The 18,114-nt window shown below is 36.5% G+C and overlaps 2 protein-coding genes across 3 annotated transcripts; one reads left to right on the top strand and one right to left on the bottom strand.

The window, feature by feature from the left end:
• Positions 1-4,057: 4,057 nt before the first annotated feature.
• On the top strand, positions 4,058-7,732 carry LOC139715687 (putative nuclease HARBI1). Its single transcript, XM_071627236.1, has 4 exons — positions 4,058-4,078; positions 4,879-5,145; positions 6,567-6,703; positions 7,319-7,732. Exons 1-4 carry the CDS (start codon positions 4,058-4,060, stop codon positions 7,599-7,601), a joined length of 708 nt encoding a protein of 235 aa, XP_071483337.1. The 3' UTR covers positions 7,602-7,732.
• Positions 7,733-7,737: 5 nt separating this feature from the next.
• On the bottom strand, positions 7,738-17,718 carry LOC139715711 (uncharacterized). 2 transcript variants are annotated; one of them, XM_071627264.1, is made up of 5 exons: positions 17,380-17,718; positions 14,015-14,122; positions 12,288-12,456; positions 11,632-11,750; positions 7,738-10,722 (listed from the first exon to the last, which is right to left on the bottom strand). In XM_071627264.1, the coding sequence occupies exons 1-5, from the start codon at positions 17,401-17,403 to the stop codon at positions 10,150-10,152; spliced, it is 993 nt and encodes a 330-aa protein (XP_071483365.1). In that variant the 5' UTR covers positions 17,404-17,718; the 3' UTR covers positions 7,738-10,149. The 2 variants fall into 2 exon arrangements, with proteins under 2 accessions (XP_071483365.1, XP_071483364.1); XM_071627263.1 differs by having other exon boundaries at positions 12,270-12,456.
• Between the last annotated feature and the right edge of the window lie 396 nt (positions 17,719-18,114).

The following is an 18,114-nucleotide window of genomic DNA, read 5'->3' on the forward strand; positions in this document are numbered from 1 at the left end:
TTTGTTATATACATGTCATGTGTAGCCTCAGTGCTCGTGCGCAGATGAACAGTGTACAATGTAGAAACACACAAGACTAATGCTAAATAACTTGATTTCGTGAAAGCAATTTCGTTGGCTTTTCCATGTACACAAAGGTACTTCTTCTTAACTCATGTGCACCTTTACTATTGTGAATGTACTTGTGTATAATGCGATGAGTCTTTGCAGTAGTTTGTGCATTGATGTTTACCTTAGCAATTTCTTGTCATTCATTGCATGTATACGTAAACATAACAGTTTGCAGTTGTGAAACTTCTACATGTACAGTACTTCCGCCTGTCAATGGCTAAAGTCTTGTAACATGCCGACAGAAATGTTCTGTATTTTGATGGACTAAACGTTGGGTACTCATGCAAACACAGCTACCCTGGTCAGCCTGATACTGAGTTTCCCGGGCATGAACGTACAGAAATGTAAACAATCCACACATTCATCAATCGCATGCGAAATAAATTGTATCAAAGTTTCATTATGTTTCACTGAAAATTACGTTCATAACAGATTCGAAAGTGCAAAAGCAGCATTGTAAAATTCAACAGACAATTATGCCAAATTTTCGAGGAGTGATGGAAGAATGCTACATAAATGATAACACGTTCATGTACACAGTATACTACATTTTACTCATCGTAAGCTGTATAAAGTCAACAATCCACAATGAACATCTTATTGTACACTATAGTACAGGCTTACACTGCACGTCATACGTCGTAGTTTAGTTTACAACTCAACAAAACGCTTTTCCTGGGGGGCGTTTCATCAACGAGTTCGTCGAAGGTTTTCATCGATGAACGACGTTTTCACCTACGATTTTACTTTCTTCGACGAATTTGCATTTCATGAAAATTCGTCGATGAAAACCAGCTACGAATATCTTGAAGTCATCGACGAATTTTCAATAAATTCGTCGATGGGTAAAACCTATCGACGAAGATGATTTTCACTGACGAAATAATTGTCCCTGAGCCTTGACAACCAAAATGGCTGCACTCATCAATGCTCTTGCAGAAGCTGCGATGCGCAGAGAGCGCATCTTTAGAGATCGCACAAACCCCTTTGATATCTATGACGACACCGAAATGCTTAAAAAGTATCGCTTCACCAGAGAAGGAGTTGGTTACATTATAGATGTACTGGAAGAGAGTCTGCAGCCACAAACCAAAAGAAGCCATGCTGTGCCAGCTGCACTTCAAGTATGTATTGCCCTCCACTTCTTCGCAACTGGCAGTGTGCTTGATGATCCTGCCAGTTTGCATGGCTGCAGCATCCCAACATGTTCGCGCATCGTACGAAAAGTGACAAAAGCCATCTGTGCAAAGAAGGACCAAGTAAGTTACTCTTAACAATCATCCTTCAAACTATTACACATTGATTCTAAGCCTGTTAGAGTGAACTAGACTTGAGACTATGAATATGATGTACCGTAACTTAACTTACATATTTTCACACTCACAGTTTACCTCTCACTCACTGTACTGACAGTGAAATAACTTTGATCATTCATTAGTTTTAAACTCAAGTTATGGAATGATTGGTTTAAAAATCAACACTTACAAAACATTCAATTTAAACTTTATTTTAGGTTGCACCGAGATACCAATCTTTAATTTTCTGTTTGTTTGAACGTAAAGAAAAAAAAAACACATTTATAAGAAGGATAATGCTCCCAACTGATACCGGCTAGCGGCTGTCGATAAATAATAAATGAATCTCCAATTTAATGCCGCGGTAGAAAAGAAAGGGTTACTCGCGCTACCGTTCCTCTCATATAATAGCTTGCATTTCATGTGGAGAACGACTATGAAGAGGTGCTAGTTTCTGTCACTGTAAAGTTTGCAAAACTCATGCCTTTGCAGCAATTAATGTACATTATTGTACACTTTATAGTAGCTAAGCCTATAGATGTATACTGCACTGCCACTGCCACTGGCACTGGTCAGACTCATGTGAAGGAAAAACCACCATAGATTTGGCATACAACGTACAATAATGCATCAAAGCAAAGCTTGCCATTTTCTCTAACAGTTACAACTTTACTCACTAGTTGCCCCAGCTCAACAGATATCTAAAGAAGTGACATAATGTCTCCGAAAAATGTGGCACAAAGGGGGTTTCTACCACGCCACGGCACATGAAGAGTCAGGTACGCAGCGTATTATGCAATTTCTTTAGTCCCATACCTACCCACGAGTGTTGGGTGCCACTGTACACACATAGCGATCGCGTTTAAATTTTACTGGTTTAATACAGTTCGACATTTTTAATATTCTAATGTATTGATTTCTACCTTAGCTTCGTATAAATTTTCAGAAAGAGGCCAGAGAAGCTATGAAGTTTAAACTATAACTTACTGTCGAAGTCTGAAGGAAATGGAATGTTAATGAAGTTCCACCGACTTGGGGTCTCAGGCCGCGCCGAATGCATTCTCACATTGCGATTGCAATGCAATGTTGTCGGGTTTTTTTTTTTTTTTTTTTTGGATACAGTAGTATCTCGTTGTTCATTGCCATTGTCGGCCGTAAGCTGGCAGCATTTCAAGTATAGTACATTATTTTTCTTTTACTTTACTTTGTTGTTTCATTTACATTTCATTTTTTACGATATCTCAAGTATTATGATACAAGGGAAATGTTCAAACTTCAACGGAGAAAAAAACTGTACTTGAAATCAGTCTCACCCAGGACAACTCTTCCCCCCTCCCCCCCCCCCAAAAAAAGCTATGTGATTGATGCCCGAGCAAACACAACTTTTGTGAACTAGCCCTTCTTTTTACTTATGAACGGTGGCACTGACACCTCCTTAATTAATTTACCACCCCCTCACCCCCCCCAAAAAAAAAAAATAACTAGATGGCATTAAAAAGTATTGAAAACATCAACAATAATTATTGTTATTACTGTTATGATTATTACAATCAATATTGCTTTTAATACTAGAAAATCAATAGGGTAATTATTAGTGTAATCATAAATGAATAGTGGACCTATAAGACAGATTTGTAAGAAAATATAAACTAAAGCATTCTAATCACAAAGAAATCAAAGAAATAAATTGTTCAAAAGATTGTGGGTCTTAATTTTGTCAGAAATTACTAGTATGTGGTAAGTATAAATGCACCAGCACATACACGCAGCCTCGTGCACACACACACTAACACACACACACACACACACACACACACACACACACTCACACACACAATACACATGCGAAACTAATTTCAAAAACCCTCCCGCAATGTTTTACCAAAAAAAAAAATTAAAATAATAAAAAAGAATAGGCCTAGTAATAACAATTATGGCCAACTTAAATCACAAAGATAGTTTTGTGAAGACGTATTTCTTTTTCTAAAATAAAAGAATTCTTCTATATTTCATAAAACACTATCCAAAATATTTCTGAACAATTTCCAAGCTTTGAACTGAAGATGAGTAATCATTAACTACCCCTTGTGAAGTATAGCTGACACAGTGTACAGATTTGTTCGGAGGCCCTTGAACAAAGTGAAAAGTAATTAAAATATATTAGCTTTATAAAAGATACAAGAGGTCAGTTTGGAGAAAACTCTTAGTACTGGATGAGTTTTCTACATAATCATGATCAAATACTGTAATTTATGCCAAAAAAGCTTTTAAAATGTTTTCACATACCCCAAAACTGTCTTTCTGCTTTAAATCAAGACAAATACAAAATAACTGCAATAGCATAGTATCATGTTAAGATTTGAAATTTATTGCTTAAAATACCACATACTGTAAACATCAATAAAAACTGAAATTCTGCAGTCAACGCAAACATTTTCATCAAGAAATAAATAACATTGTAGTATAGAAATTTCAGTTGTCAATAGACTTTTATAAATTATACGTAAACATATATATACATATGCATATATTAGTTTCGGATGAAAAATATCTGAATTGCAAAATCTTTAATCTGAATTATGCTATAACATATGTACATTTAACTCAATGGATTGAATTGAATACTTTCCAAGCTGTTGATTACAAAAACGATGCAAGCGGCACAGAATAGGGTCTACGAATTTAGTATGCTGTTATAAGCATGCTGCTGGGAACTTTTTGCTTATCTTGACAGCCAATCACAGCTCTGCGTTAACGGTCATTTCCTGCACTTATAAATATCAATTCGTCTCTGACATTCTATCCATTCATGGAACATACTCTGATGATTTAATGTTGAGAAGCTTTAATATGTATCTACTCTATTCGATTCTTTGATTTCTTAGTACCAAACATTTGTACATTTCATGCATTATCATATACATGGCAATTACACTTTTGGTCAATCAATAGTTAATGTCATATTCCACTTGGTACTTATGGATTCACATTGTTTTAAACACATGAAAAGCAAGTACAGATGAATTCATGTAAATAGCTTTGAAGGGGAGGCTCAGTAGTTGTTTAGAGGGCACTGTAGAAATTAAAGTACTTAAGTGAGATTTAAGTGAGGAAATAAAAAAAAAAGACAGAGAAATCATATAGACTAGCATGTTGCCAAATGAACAAAAACATTGCTGAACCGTCACTTACGTTTTCATTAAATATCTCACAGTGGAAGAAACAATTGAAGATGTAAAACATTGTTTTTCACCTTTATCATAACTTGTCGACAAAATAAAGTGGCCCAACATTTCTAAAATCAATGATCATAACATCAGTGGAAATATAAACTGTGATATTGAATCTTTTTTTTTCAAATTGAGCAACTACTGATCCTTCCCTTCACACTAATTACTGGCCTTGAGCATTACTATGGAAATGTATATAAAAACTTTAATCAATTCAATAATTATATTTTCTTTTTCCACAGTTCATCAAATTCCCTCATTCTCCCCAAGATGTTCAACAGACACAGCTTGATTTCTTCCGTTTGGCCCAATTCCCCAAGGTTGTGGCAGCCATTGATGGAACCCATGTCCAGATCAACGGTGTGGCTCTTGGTGATGTAGAACATCTCTACGTAAACCGCAAGGGGTTTTACAGCATTAACGTGCAGCTTACGTGCAATGCTAAATACCAAATAACAAGCGTGTCAGCAAGATGGCCCGGAAGCACTCACGATAGTCGAATTCTAAGAGTAAGAAATGCACACTAAAATTTCTTTCCTTGAATTATTATCCTTATATTTTTGAAACTTAATCCATCAACAGAACTAAAGTCTGGACATTGCACAAGAATTGATAATTGAATGTATGCACAACACTTAAATTCTATATTGGTTCTCATTTTAGAAAATGTTAAAGGGAAATTGTCATCAAATTCCTTATTTTTCTGAGCCTTTATAGGGTTTATCCATTCTTTCTAAGGAATTCATACAATCAGAAATATAACAAACTAGAAATGTCCCTATGGCGACTGGTATGCCTCCTCTATAATGCATGGTTCTCCGAATACATGTAGGACTATAGCACAATGTCTTGACAATGTGTGTCATATGACTGGCAAAATATCAAAATGACAGGTTTGTCACAAATGCATTGAGTGTTCACAATCCTTGAACATGGTTTATTTAGATGAATGTCTATACTGTCTAAGAGTGCAGGTATTTGGGGATTTGAGGATTTCTGTACCCAACTTTTGATCCTTTTACAACTTTAATGAAAAATTGAAATTTAACACTTTAAATTGATATTTGACATTTTGACCTTTGACCATTAGGCAGGAAACTTGAAGAGAATCTGTATTGGGTAATATATGCATACACTAAGTTTCAAGAAAAAATCCTGCAAGAATTGCATAGATAAGAAAGAAATAATGACATTTGGATGAGTTCATCTTGACCTTTCACCCCCTGATCTTCCACCCACGACCCCTAATTCCCCTACATGATCACTGCCAGTCAGAACATGCATAGGTTCCATGGAGATACCTTGAAATATTTGTGAGATCATGGAGAAAAAAGTGAAATTTTAACATTTTCACTTGACCTTTGACCATTGATCTTTAATCTCATGACCCAAAAGCTCTCTCTGGGGAATCTTTATTTGATAGTTCATGTATACACCAAGTTTCAAGAAAATACATCCAGACATTGCATAGATATAGGGGAAATAGTGAAATTTTGAGCATTTGACCTTGACCTTTTGACCTTTGACCTGTCGCATGTGCACCAAAAAGTTGATAGGCACAACTACGCCCACTCATACATATACATGCCAAGTTTCATTAGGATACCTCTAAAAGTTTTTTAGATATGCTGCCCAAAAAATAGAATTACGGACAGAAGGACGGACAAACAGACGGATGAACGGACAGACAACCCGAGAACATAATGCCTCCGGCGACATTTCAGGGCGGAGGCATAAAAACAAGCTTGATTTGCAAAAAAAGCATGAGAATAATGCGAATCTTGAATATCCTCCATTAACAATTGCTCGTATTTTATGATAATACATGTACTACAAAAATTTCAATAAAGAATATCTTTAATCATATGAATATAATGGGGTATAATTAGAGATAATGAAACACAATAAAAATATCCTCCTTTTTTGATAGACCAGTGCAGTTGGCCGTGGCTTTGAGGCTGGACTTCTGAATGGACTGATGCTTGGGGACTCGGGATATGGACTCAAGCCTTGGCTAATGACCCCGAAACTCCTGCCTGCCACACAAGCTGAAAGAAGATACAACCAGTACGTACTAATCTCTTTCACTGAATTAACTCTTTACGTGCCATGATCGCACGTCCCACCAGTTGGACGGCGTGCCAACTTCGCATATTCTGTTCAAACGCACTATTTCGCTTGAACCAATCTAAAAACCGCCTAATCCAATGGTACAATGAAAGCTTTTCTCGAGCTTTTGTTCCTTTTACATACAGTTTGCATTCTATGTGGTGATTGACTATCAAGTGTTGTTCCCGACTAAATTTGCATGTAAATTCTTAGTTTCTCTCACAGTTTTATGTGCAAAAGCCATGCTTTTACACTCTGGTCATAAAAACAATAAATAGAAATAGATTTGTCATACAATTTATATCAAAGCTAAGCTTGGCATTCCTCTTCAACTTTGCTCAATATTATGTCCAGCTTACCAGAAATTCGTAGAAGTTATAAAGGTTGGAAATACAGAAATCTTTCTCAAAGCATGACTAACTTCATGTCTCAAAATAATGTGGCGCACAGGGGGTTTCCACCATGACAAATAAAGAGTTAATTAAAAAGTGCAAGTCTTCTGTTTTTAAGAAATACAATTTTACACAAAGACAAAGCTTTACTTCTTGATGTAATAACTTCCACTCTTTACAGAGCACACAGCTGCACCCGGGTTGTCATCGAACAGGTGAATGGACAGTTAAAGTGTAAGTTTCGCTGTCTCCTAGGGTCAGGCCTTCACATGTTGCCAGAGCGGGCCAGTGATGTGATTACAGCATGCGCCTGTCTGCACAACATAAGCAAGCGACTCAACCAACCTGAAGTCGAAGTGCCACAAGCTCTGTTTCAGGAAGAGGCCGAGGAGCATGAGGAAGGGGCTGACGCCGTGTCAGGACGACAAGTCAGAGACGACTTGATTAATGACTATTTTGCCTAGATTACACGCTGCTGTGAAATGAAGGACTGAATAAAATACATGTTATTGAATTTTTAGCATTTGATAGAAGAACAATTCAAGTTTCCTTTGCCATCAAAAACATCCATTTTCACAAAGGCATTTTGATTACATGACAAGATTACTAACAACTAGGGATTTAACAAATTTACTTATTTAGCCTGCGAATTCATTCTTGATTGAGCAATAGCAATTCATTACTTTAAATCTCAACATAAATGATCATGCTGGCTTACAGAAAACGAACACAAAGACTGCCTATCACTGTTTGTAAACCCATTAAGTATGTGACGAAAAAAGTGCATTAAGTGGTGTAAGTCTCTGTCTTCATTTTATTAAGGTTATTACAGGCAACTCTAATTTGAATGAACTGCTATTTCTCAGTCAAGAATGATTTGTCAAACCAAATGAGTAACGTCTTTAATCCCTAATTTTTAGTTAAGTGGTCATGAAATCAATATGCCTTTGTGAAAATGGATGTTTTTGGTTACAAACAAAACTCGAAGTGCTCTTTAATCAAATGCTTCAAACAATAATTTCATTCAGTCATTCATTCCTTTGTTATTAAGGTGTATTTATGTAACATTAATTCTGGGCCACCCAGTATATACTTCACATTATGATTATTAATGCCATTTAGAAGTTATCTGCTTAACACATCTTTAGTTCTTTGGAAGCAACAGTTTGAAATGGATGAAAATAATGTCATGAGTTCATACAAGACTTCATAATGCAACATACCTGCTATATTTAACACTGATTTCAATATTCATGTTCACATTGACAATATTGAATCTAGGCCATTTTCAGATCTCTTGGAGTCTTTTGTTTTGAACCCACTGGAGATGATGGGAGACTATAAAGGGATCAACTCTGTCATCCGTTCGTTAGTCGTCCGTCCGTAACACTACAAAAATTTGAACTCTGTACTCTGCGCTACAATTTGAATCAAACTTGGAGGGAAGAGTGGTTTTGCAATGTTTCACATTTTACGAAATTTAGGGGAGGTCACCTTAAGGTCAAAGGTCAAAATCAGGGGTCAATGTTAAGTTTCTGTGGCACATTTCTATTATTGCTCATAACTTTTGATCTATAGGTCCGTTTGTGACCACACTTGGATGGACAGTGTCCCTTTGGGAGGTTATGGTCTACACAAGGTCAAAGGTCACAGGCAGGGGTCAATAAATGTTTAAGGCCCAATATCAAGTTTGATGGCACAATTTCTAGTGTACGTTTATGTTTACATTACAGCACTTGCCTTGTCTGGTGTATTAAGCATGTGCATTTCACTACTCCTTTACATGGAGGCAGTGTAGATTTGGTTGGAACTCGCAAGTTACACAATATCATTTTGGGCTGACCGTGTCCAGATCCTTTACTTTATGATCATTTCTCTGTTCTGTGTGAACTCAAGTCAGTCAAGCCACATGAGAAATCTAAGAAAGTATCCCTCAGAAAAATTGGTTGTATAGATTTGGATTCTCTGAAGTATAAACATGGAGAATCATATACATGTATTAAATACATGTAAGTCTAATTTTTGTATACATTAGTTATCACCTGCATCAATTTGTAGATACTTGAGCCGTGAAAGTGCAGAAACCCTTTTTTCATGCATTCATTAGCAGTAGGCTTGATTATTGTACTGAGTTACTGTTTGGCTTTCCAGACTCACAGAACGAAGCTTCAGCATGTTCAGAATGCATGCGCACGACTTGTCTATTTATACATGAGTCATACTTGCTTCATTTAGAAATCCTATTAAATTGGGATTGTAAAAATTTCCATAATAATTACAAATAAGAACAGAAAAGCATCTATACACATTATAGCAGGGCTTTGGTAACTTCAATGTTTCATTGAATTTAACAAGGGGTTACTTCTGTAATATGACTGACAGTGACAAAACTGTTCCAGAACATTTAAAGAAGACTGGTCAAAATGAGTCAGTTAATATATTTACAATTCTTAGAACTTTTTTTTTTTTTTTTGCTTTCTCTGTATCATATACAAACAGAAAACAGGGTGCTCCAAACGATTTGAAGAAGACAGAATATAACATGAATGTAGAATAGCCATATTTTAACGGGTAGTCTGTACATATTAAGCATTATCTTCTTCATGAAACCACTTTTGTTAATAGGTGTTAGTGTTACACATTAATGGAAGTGAACATATATGACTGTGATCCTCGATTGTGAAAGTCCTCATTGTTAATGTACAATCAGATCATGACAACTGTCTACTTCTTTGTTCCTCTTTGTTTTACATTTGTATTATTCTTATAGAAACAGTCCCTCACATGTGAAACATACAGTTTCTTGAAATTTCTTGATAACATCACTGATGTAAATGTGATAAATAATAAAATCATCTCTAAATAGTTGAATTCAAAAGTTCCTTTTACAGCAATTTTCATATAAAGTGAAACTGTTTGGATGGTATTATTTCAAATAATGCACTGCTATTGTAGGAATATAGCCATTTTTGGAAGAACCAATTCAAGTATCAAAGTATTTATGAAAGAAAACTACAATTCACTTTTGAAGATTAATCCGTTTTGCATTTCTGCAAGCATCTCCTTCATGACCTTCAACTGTTCTCTTTCCACCTCCAACTGTTCTCTTTCCACCTCAAGCTTCTGCCTCTTAATTTCCAGCTTTTCTCTCTCAATCTCGATAAGATCCAATTGCGCCTGTGATTCTCCTTGCCTTTTTCTTCCCTTGTTAGGACTGACATGCCTATGATGCTGCTGCTGTGGCTGGTGATGCTGCTGCTGTGGTTGGTGAAGCTGCTGTGGTTGGTAGTGCTGCTGTGCTTGATGCTGTGGTTGATGCTGCTGCTGTAGTTGGTGGTCCTGCTGTGGTTGATGCTCTGGTTGAGGCTGCTGTTGTTGGTGGTCCTGCTGTGGTTGATGCTGTGGTTGAGGCTGCTGTGGTTGTTGGTCCTGCTGTGGTTGAGGCTGTGGTTGAGGCTGTTGTGGCAGGTGTTGCTGCTGTGGTTGATGCTGTGGTTGATATCCATGTTGCTGTTCCTGTTGTTCATGCCTGTAATGTCGGTCTTGTTGTGTAGGCAGCTCCTGTGTTCCATCGATTCCACCCAACTGTAATTGCAATTCATATTTAGTAAATTGTTACATATTTAATTGATCTCATTCATACACAGAAATTAATCTTCTTTTACAGAGGAACTAAGGTCATGAATGTAATTAACCAAAATATAATAGGAAGGAATTCCTTTGCAGAACAATTTACAGAGGATCTAAATCAGAGGAGAAATAATGAACAGTGCTGTGTGACTTGAGTAAGGACTTCAACTCGAGTCCAGTTTTTTGTGACTCTGACTGGAATCCATTTTTTTTTTTAAATTTGACTCTGACTCAGGCTCTGAAAATATGACTCATGACTCAGAACCAAGTCACTAGCAAGTCCATGAAGTAGCAGCCATGCGGTGCTTCGCCAGTTGTACTTCCATTTCATTTTATTTCATTTATTGATTAATGCAACATTTTTAAAAGCAACAATTTTTTTACAAGAAAAATAATAGAAATTTGAAGAACTTCAACTTCCTCATTTAAAAATTTACTTAAAAATGTTCAATAAATATGTAAAAGTAGAAATGGGAACTTTCGAATGTAATTTTCTACGTGTAATCATAAGTTCATCATTTCGAGGGAAATTTCTTGTTATTCATTTTTTAATCAATTTAAGAAAGTGAAATTATCCCTTGTTATATTGAATAGCACATAAATGAAACTATTTATAAACAACCAAATCCCACCCTCAAATGAAAAAAAGTTCAATGTTTCAAAAATTTGAGTACAGTAATATCATAAATTCTTAGAGAAGAATCAAAGCGGGAAAAAATCAACAAAATTAAATACCTATAATCTATCTTGAAGAGGAATTAAGAAAGGTGATTTTTTTAAAAGAATTATTTCATTATACAACTTCATCGTATTTATCTGCAAATAACGGGAAATTCATACATTAAAAAATATATATATGCTCACCAAGGCAATAATGTCACCAGCCTCGGCTTCAATACCAATGAAACCTGTCTGGCATTGGCTGGGAATAGTTTCAAGTACCATTTCATGTCTTTCATGAAACTTTGGTCGAGGTCCTCCGCCTACAGAAACCAATACGATTGAGATACTGTATTTTCAATCAGTATTTCATGGTTGTCTATCCATTTTATTTTAATCATTTTTCATAAGTTATATTTGTACATCAGCCTCCACTTGTGAATTCCTACAACAGTTCTTTAATCAAGATTTACTTTAAAAATACATATATCTCGATGTAGCGATATAATTACATGAAACACATACTATTATTAAGGTATTATGAATATACTTTGAATTAAATCAATTTTCTATTTGAAATTTCAAATATCTTACTGTTTTACTCCAGGTATTAAAATTGTCATTGAGGGTTTTGTTCACATCAACAGAAGAGATGAGCTGCTTTATATCTTTTCACAATTTTTCTAAATTCCAATAACAGTTATCTATAAAAATCAACAATGTAACAATTCTTGATTCTTGTGATAAATTGATAAAAGTCACATATTAGCACCCTTCTTTGTGGAGTGGGATCTCTCTTAAGCCTATCCACTATTCCATACAATTTTAGAAGTACAACTTACAATGTATATCATTCTCACCTGTCTGTCTCCTCTGGTCCCTGTACTTTTTGGCCCTAGAAACCATTTGATGCCATAGATCACGCAGGTGTGGGCCATCTTCCTTTTTTTTATTTTTCGAAAGGGGAAACCCCTGGCTCATTAGGGAGATAGCTGCTTGTCTCCAGGCATGTGCCAGTCTGGCTTTAGTCTGAATTAGAACAGTAACAATTATTGTAAGTATTCATAATATAATAAACAATATTACATTCACACATATACACACACACATATCGCCGCTGGGGCGAGAAGACCTTGTATTCTGCAAAATGTCAAATGTTCAGGAGAGCCAAAAAAATATGGCGGCCAAAGCACTATAGCGAATGGGAAAGCCTTTACTGTACCATACTGTGGTGGCTTCATTTTTTAAGTTGGACACCTGGGATTTGGACTTGACATCACTTATCCCATTATTTGACATTATTTTTAAAAAAGTCATTTTCACCAAAATTGCAGATACGAGGCCTCCCCCCCCCCCCCCCCCTCCGACAATATATGTGTGTGTATACAGCATGGCCCAGAGCCCAAGTTTTTCGATAATTTGGGCATATTTGCATTACTCTGATTCCAAAATGAATGACATTAAGTTATAGGGGAATTATCAAGGAGAAGAGTGACACCAAGATTGTCAAATTTGGTTGAGTGGTTTTCAATCCACAGATATTTTTGTAAAAACAGTCTGAGCGTTAATTTCTTATTTCAATTTCCTGACTGCCAGCATCGGAGCAAAAGCCACTGCCTTGGGAGACTAACAAGGATTAATGCCATGCATCACAAGGAACGATGCTTGATAAGGGTTTTTGTTGAAAGTTGACTAGTTGTTGGTGCTGTTTTGGTTTTAATGGCGTGTAGCACTCACGATTGAGTATTTACACTGTACGCCTTCAATTGTTGGGTGGTCTCCGTTTCAGAGCTGTGATGAAATAAATCAAGAAAATAATGTTCAACAAAATCATCGCTAGAAAGAAAAATACTCAATGACATGTCCCCCCCATCAAACTTTTGTTTGGGGGAGGTATCTTTCCCCCCCCCCCCCCCTCCCCACCCTTCAATTTTTTAATCTAAATATTTTTGGACATCCAAAATATATATATAAACAAATTTATAATACCAAAATATTCAAAGAAAACTATCAAATAATTTTAAATACATCAAATTTAACACAACAAAAAAACATTGCTAAAAGAATCGTAATATGTCAATTTTAGGGTGTGCTCTGCGCGCAGTCAAATAAAAATACCTTTTTCTTATCCAATCTGTGTGTTATGTACATCTGGATCTGAATCTGGATGAATATGCTGAAAAACTCTGGATAGAGTATCACTCAGCACTGTGGTGTGATGTGCAGCTAATCACAACGGAGGTGACGCTGGAGCGCTTCTTTATATGGGTGTCCCCATTCCCCCTCTCCCTTATGACTCTCGAGCCCAAAAATGCATCGAGAATGCTGTTATGAAGGGTTTGTTTATTTTTAAAAGTTATCGTAAACATGGACAATATCATTTTACGAGGATACAATTCGTCTACGTTTTTTAGGCTAAGTTATTATTTTGCAGAGAATCACATTGCGAGCCAGCGTCCCTACTGCTTACATCCATTTAAAATCATAATTTCTTTTGGTCTCTCATTTCTACAATTTCTTTGATAACTTGTAGACTACAGTACGCTTTTGATTGACTTCAAGATGTATGTTTACGTAAATTACTTACATTCGGCTTGTCAGTCTTTGGGTGTAACTGTTGGTAGTTTTCCCTGACATATTTGCACAGGAGTTGTATTTCTCCAGGCTGATACCGTCCATGTACTTTATCAGTTTCCTGCGTCAAAACAAAATGAAATAAATACGATAAACTTGTTTCTACATCATCTGAATAAAGCAAAAGGCTGAATTAACATCTTTTAGTGTAAAAATTGAACTACAATTTTACAGGCACAGTAATAAACAACTCAGTTATCAAGAGACAGCTGTCAAAGACAATACTAATAGTGCTGGTTTTCAATACATTTTTTATCTAGTAAACTATATATTGATATAACTTAGCATGATTTCACCTAGATGTAGCTGACACTAAATAAGATTCAGCAGATTTATTACCTCCGCCAAGGTGGGAGGTTATGTTTTCGTTACCGTTGGTTTGTTTGTCCGCGCGCACTAAAGTGCGTCCTCTATTTTCTGCTAGGGCGAGGCGCACTGTGCAGCTGAGGGGTTATGACGTAACAAAGGCTTCTACATGTATATTGGGAAATCAGGCGGCTTTCAGCACACAATGCAGTACGTATGGGTGGAAATCACTGATGATCGCAAACAAGATCAGTGCAGGTGGAAATGGCCTGATGCTTGGCGGAAGTCTGCGCTCTCAGAGTGCTTTTCTAGTTTTTTATGAATTTTGTACTAGATCTTAAAAAAAAGCAGTTAATTTCATTGAGGTGTTAATGAGCGTCCATACCTACAATGCTGTATCAATGCTGAGAAATTCTACATGTAGATAGTGTATTACCAGGGGAACAAATTTGTTAAATTCGTAAATAATGTAAACATATTTTGATTCTTTAATTTCACATTTTTGGGTACAATGTCACAAGACATTTACCAAACAGAAATTTAGTACTTTTATCATTCAAATACTAATTTTGACTAAAAAAAATAGTTTATCATAGGGAGAAATTTAGGTGACTGTTTCAGCTGTCAAGATGCAATCTGGGTCATACAATTTAACATGTGTTGTATGTCTGTGATCAGTATAGCTTACTGTAAATGAAAACATACGTAGCAGGTTTGAATACTACACTCTACAAATATTTTTGAAAAGACGGTTCGACCATTAATTTGTTATTCAAATTTTCCAAATGGCAGCATCGAACAAAAGCCACTGCCTTTGAAGACTAACAAAGATCAATTCCACACATTGCAATGCACGATGCTTATAGGAATTTTGTTGAAAGTTGACCTGAAATTGTTGGGTAGTCTCTTTGCATACATGTACTTTTGGAAGGCCTTAGCCTTTGATAAGATAAATCAATTTTAATAAAAAAATTAATGTCATGATCAACAAAAACATCTCTCTAAAATCTAGCCATGCTCATCACACCTACTACATATGTGGTCTTAGAAAGGACCACATACACTAACTGTTGGAAAATTGAGGGACATCTTGAATAGTGCATGTGTGTAAGACACTGTGTTGTCAGTGTTGAACTGCATACAGGTGCAAACAGTTTTGTTTTTCTCAACAAGCACATGCATTTCATAATAAGTTTTGATTCTAACTACCCATTTAACCAGGTATTCTGTAAATTTTAGACTCATTTAACTGTAATTTGCAATTGGCAGAAGCACATTTCAAAACAGAAACATTTTGAGCCAAATTTGGGATGTTGTCAAGAAAAATTCCTCCATTACCGGTACAGAAAAAAGTGTAGGAGTGCTGCATGCTAGTAACTAGATAGTCTAGATTAAAAAGAAAAGTAATCAACCAAATTAGACAATTTTATTTCTTGTGTCGTTCGACTCGTATGAAAATTCTCTATAATTTCATGCATTTGGTTTTGACAAAGCATTCATTTTCGTTTTGGGTTGGACACCCTGTATTAACCAGCTTTTGAAATTAGGCACGACTTTAAACTTTAGTAGTACTAGTATCTACTGAGTAGTATGTCTATGTAGGCAGACATCCGATTACCGTACGAGTACATAACGTGCAGGACACTGCGCATAGGCAATGGAAAACGAATGAAAGTCAACAAAAAATAAACAAAATAACTACCCTTAGTAGAAAATGCGAATACTTTATCATTCACAAATACAACATTTCAATGAAACAGTAATGATTTCATTTCAACAACAGAGAAAGTCAATGCAGTTATGATTTGCCATTCATTTGTGTGTGAAGTGCTGCATGGCATGGAAGCCATGGTTGCTCCCCCGCTTTGCATTGAAAATGCATGTTTGGTTCTTAATACAAATTACATGTACAATACAATTTGCATCGGGGAAAAAGAGACGGCTTTGTGCAAGGCCCAAGGGTCTTTTAAGACACAGATTTTGTCAATACGTGGTTTGTTTATCAATAATTACAATTTACACCTTACCTACGCAAAATCGTAAAATGGGCTCCACCGCAGTGCGCCTGCACCCATGCGTTAACAAGCAGGCAAGGGTAGGTCCTAACGTTACGTATACTATGTCGTATTGCGAGGGTTTAATAGGGTTAGGGTTTACCTACCTAGCTAGTACTACTGTACGCAGTACGCTGTGCGAAAGCTATGTACAGCGACTGGGCTGTGTGTAGTTAGGGTTTAGGGTACTAATATTAATGTTAAATGTAGCAATGTACTAGTATGTAGGTAGGCCTACTAGCTATTAATATAGCCAGGGTTGTATTTCTAATCTTATATGTTTGAATTGGCACTTAAATTAGTCGAGGGACATCCACGTCCGGGACAACAAATGTTAGCAATTATAAGCCTAGTAACTGATGCTAGAGGCTAGGGAGTCCTTCCGAGAATATCAAAAAGTTGAAGACCAAAAAGCAAAAAAGGGAGGAAGGGAGGACGATCGACAGATGCTATGCTTTGGAAATAGGCCTAACCGCTGTATCAATTATCAATCTCGCGTAAACGCCGTTTGGTGTGTGGGGCCGCATTCACGGCACAGCATCACTAACGAGCAGACGAGTAATTAGTGTGCTGTGGAAGGTGCTTCCTTAGCACGCAGCTTACCTAAATTTACCGATGAACACCACACGGTTTGGCTGAATTTACGATTATGATAAATACGCAATACGCCCGCCGTAGTTAGTACGGACACGCAGTAATGGTGTAAATGGAGCCTATTATGTCCTTACCTACCACTGTACCAGATTTTTAGATGCCTGCTCGCTGCTAGAGGAGGAGGTATGATACACTTCCATACTACAAAACGTCTTTATGAATGAGTGGGACTAAAGTCTTAAGATAGAAATCTAACGACGCCATCTACGAATCTAGTCTTCTAGGATCTATCAATGGATTTCATTTCAAACTACTACATCTCCAGGCAAGCCAATGATAATTCAGTTTTAGAAGATATACTTACAGATAACTCATCCAGCTCACTCATTCTTTAAATGTTATGGTCGTCTGCAGATACTTGAGTAAGGATGGAAGTAATCACCGGTGACGGGACGAGATACGCGAGAGTGTGAAAGATATTTTTTTTCAATCATTTTTCTGGCGCCTCGATATGGTGGGCGTGGCCTAATTCGTCAGAAGCCTCGTCCAACTCGATTGAAAAATAAATATACACTGACGATTTGTCAGAGGCTTCGTGAAACGGTTTTTCACGTCAGTTTGGTTATCGCTGACGTAACGTCATCGCTAACCAAATCGTCAGCGATGAAGCTCGTCAACGCTGACAAACGTTGATGAAACACCCCCCAGGAAGTTGAGTCATCTCACCCTCTAAAGGTTGTATTTTATCCCTTTTGCAAACATCATGAAATTTTGCAAGGTTGAAAAACAAGCTTTCCAACATCATTCCTTTTGCAGTGAGAAATACAGGTTTGTTTGTTTGTCTTTGTTGTTGTTGTTGTTGTTGTTGGGTTTTGTTTTGTTTTGTTTTTTTTTGTTTTTTTTTGTGGGGGGGGGGGGGGGCAAACAAAGTCACTGAAAATATTTAAGTACTGTTTCCCACTCCATCATCAAGAAGTTTTCAGTCTAATCATTCTGAGGAAAGGTCTGAATTACCTACCACTACAATATACCAGCTTATGAAAGGAATCAAATTTTTTAGGGCTGCAAAAGGGACACAGAAAGGTTGGCAGCTCAGAGC

The sequence above is a fragment of the Diadema antillarum genome, unplaced genomic scaffold (genome assembly GCF_040938485.1).
Source record: "Diadema antillarum isolate AM-2024a unplaced genomic scaffold, OU_Dant_1.0 scf00000053, whole genome shotgun sequence".
NCBI classification, from domain to species: Eukaryota; Metazoa; Echinodermata; class Echinoidea; order Diadematoida; family Diadematidae; genus Diadema; species Diadema antillarum.

What these genes read in the sequence shown, in the direction of transcription:
- LOC139715687 (XM_071627236.1), top strand. Translation starts at nt 4,058, where the DNA reads ATGCAAGCGGCACAGAATAGG. An exon ending in TGCAAGCGGCACAGAATAGG is followed by an intron (nt 4,079 to 4,878) that starts GTCTACGAATTT and finishes CTTTTTCCACAG; the next exon opens with TTCATCAAATTCCCTCATTC. An exon ending in GCTGAAAGAAGATACAACCA is followed by an intron (nt 6,704 to 7,318) that starts GTACGTACTAAT and finishes CACTCTTTACAG; the next exon opens with AGCACACAGCTGCACCCGGG.
- LOC139715711 (XM_071627263.1), bottom strand. Translation starts at nt 17,403, where the DNA reads ATGAGTGAGCTGGATGAGTTATCT. An exon ending in GTGAGCTGGATGAGTTATCT is followed by an intron (nt 14,123 to 17,379) that starts GTAAGTATATCT and finishes GTTTTGACGCAG; the next exon opens with GAAACTGATAAAGTACATGG. An exon ending in CTGGTGACATTATTGCCTTG is followed by an intron (nt 10,723 to 11,631) that starts GTGAGCATATAT and finishes TTGCAATTACAG; the next exon opens with TTGGGTGGAATCGATGGAAC.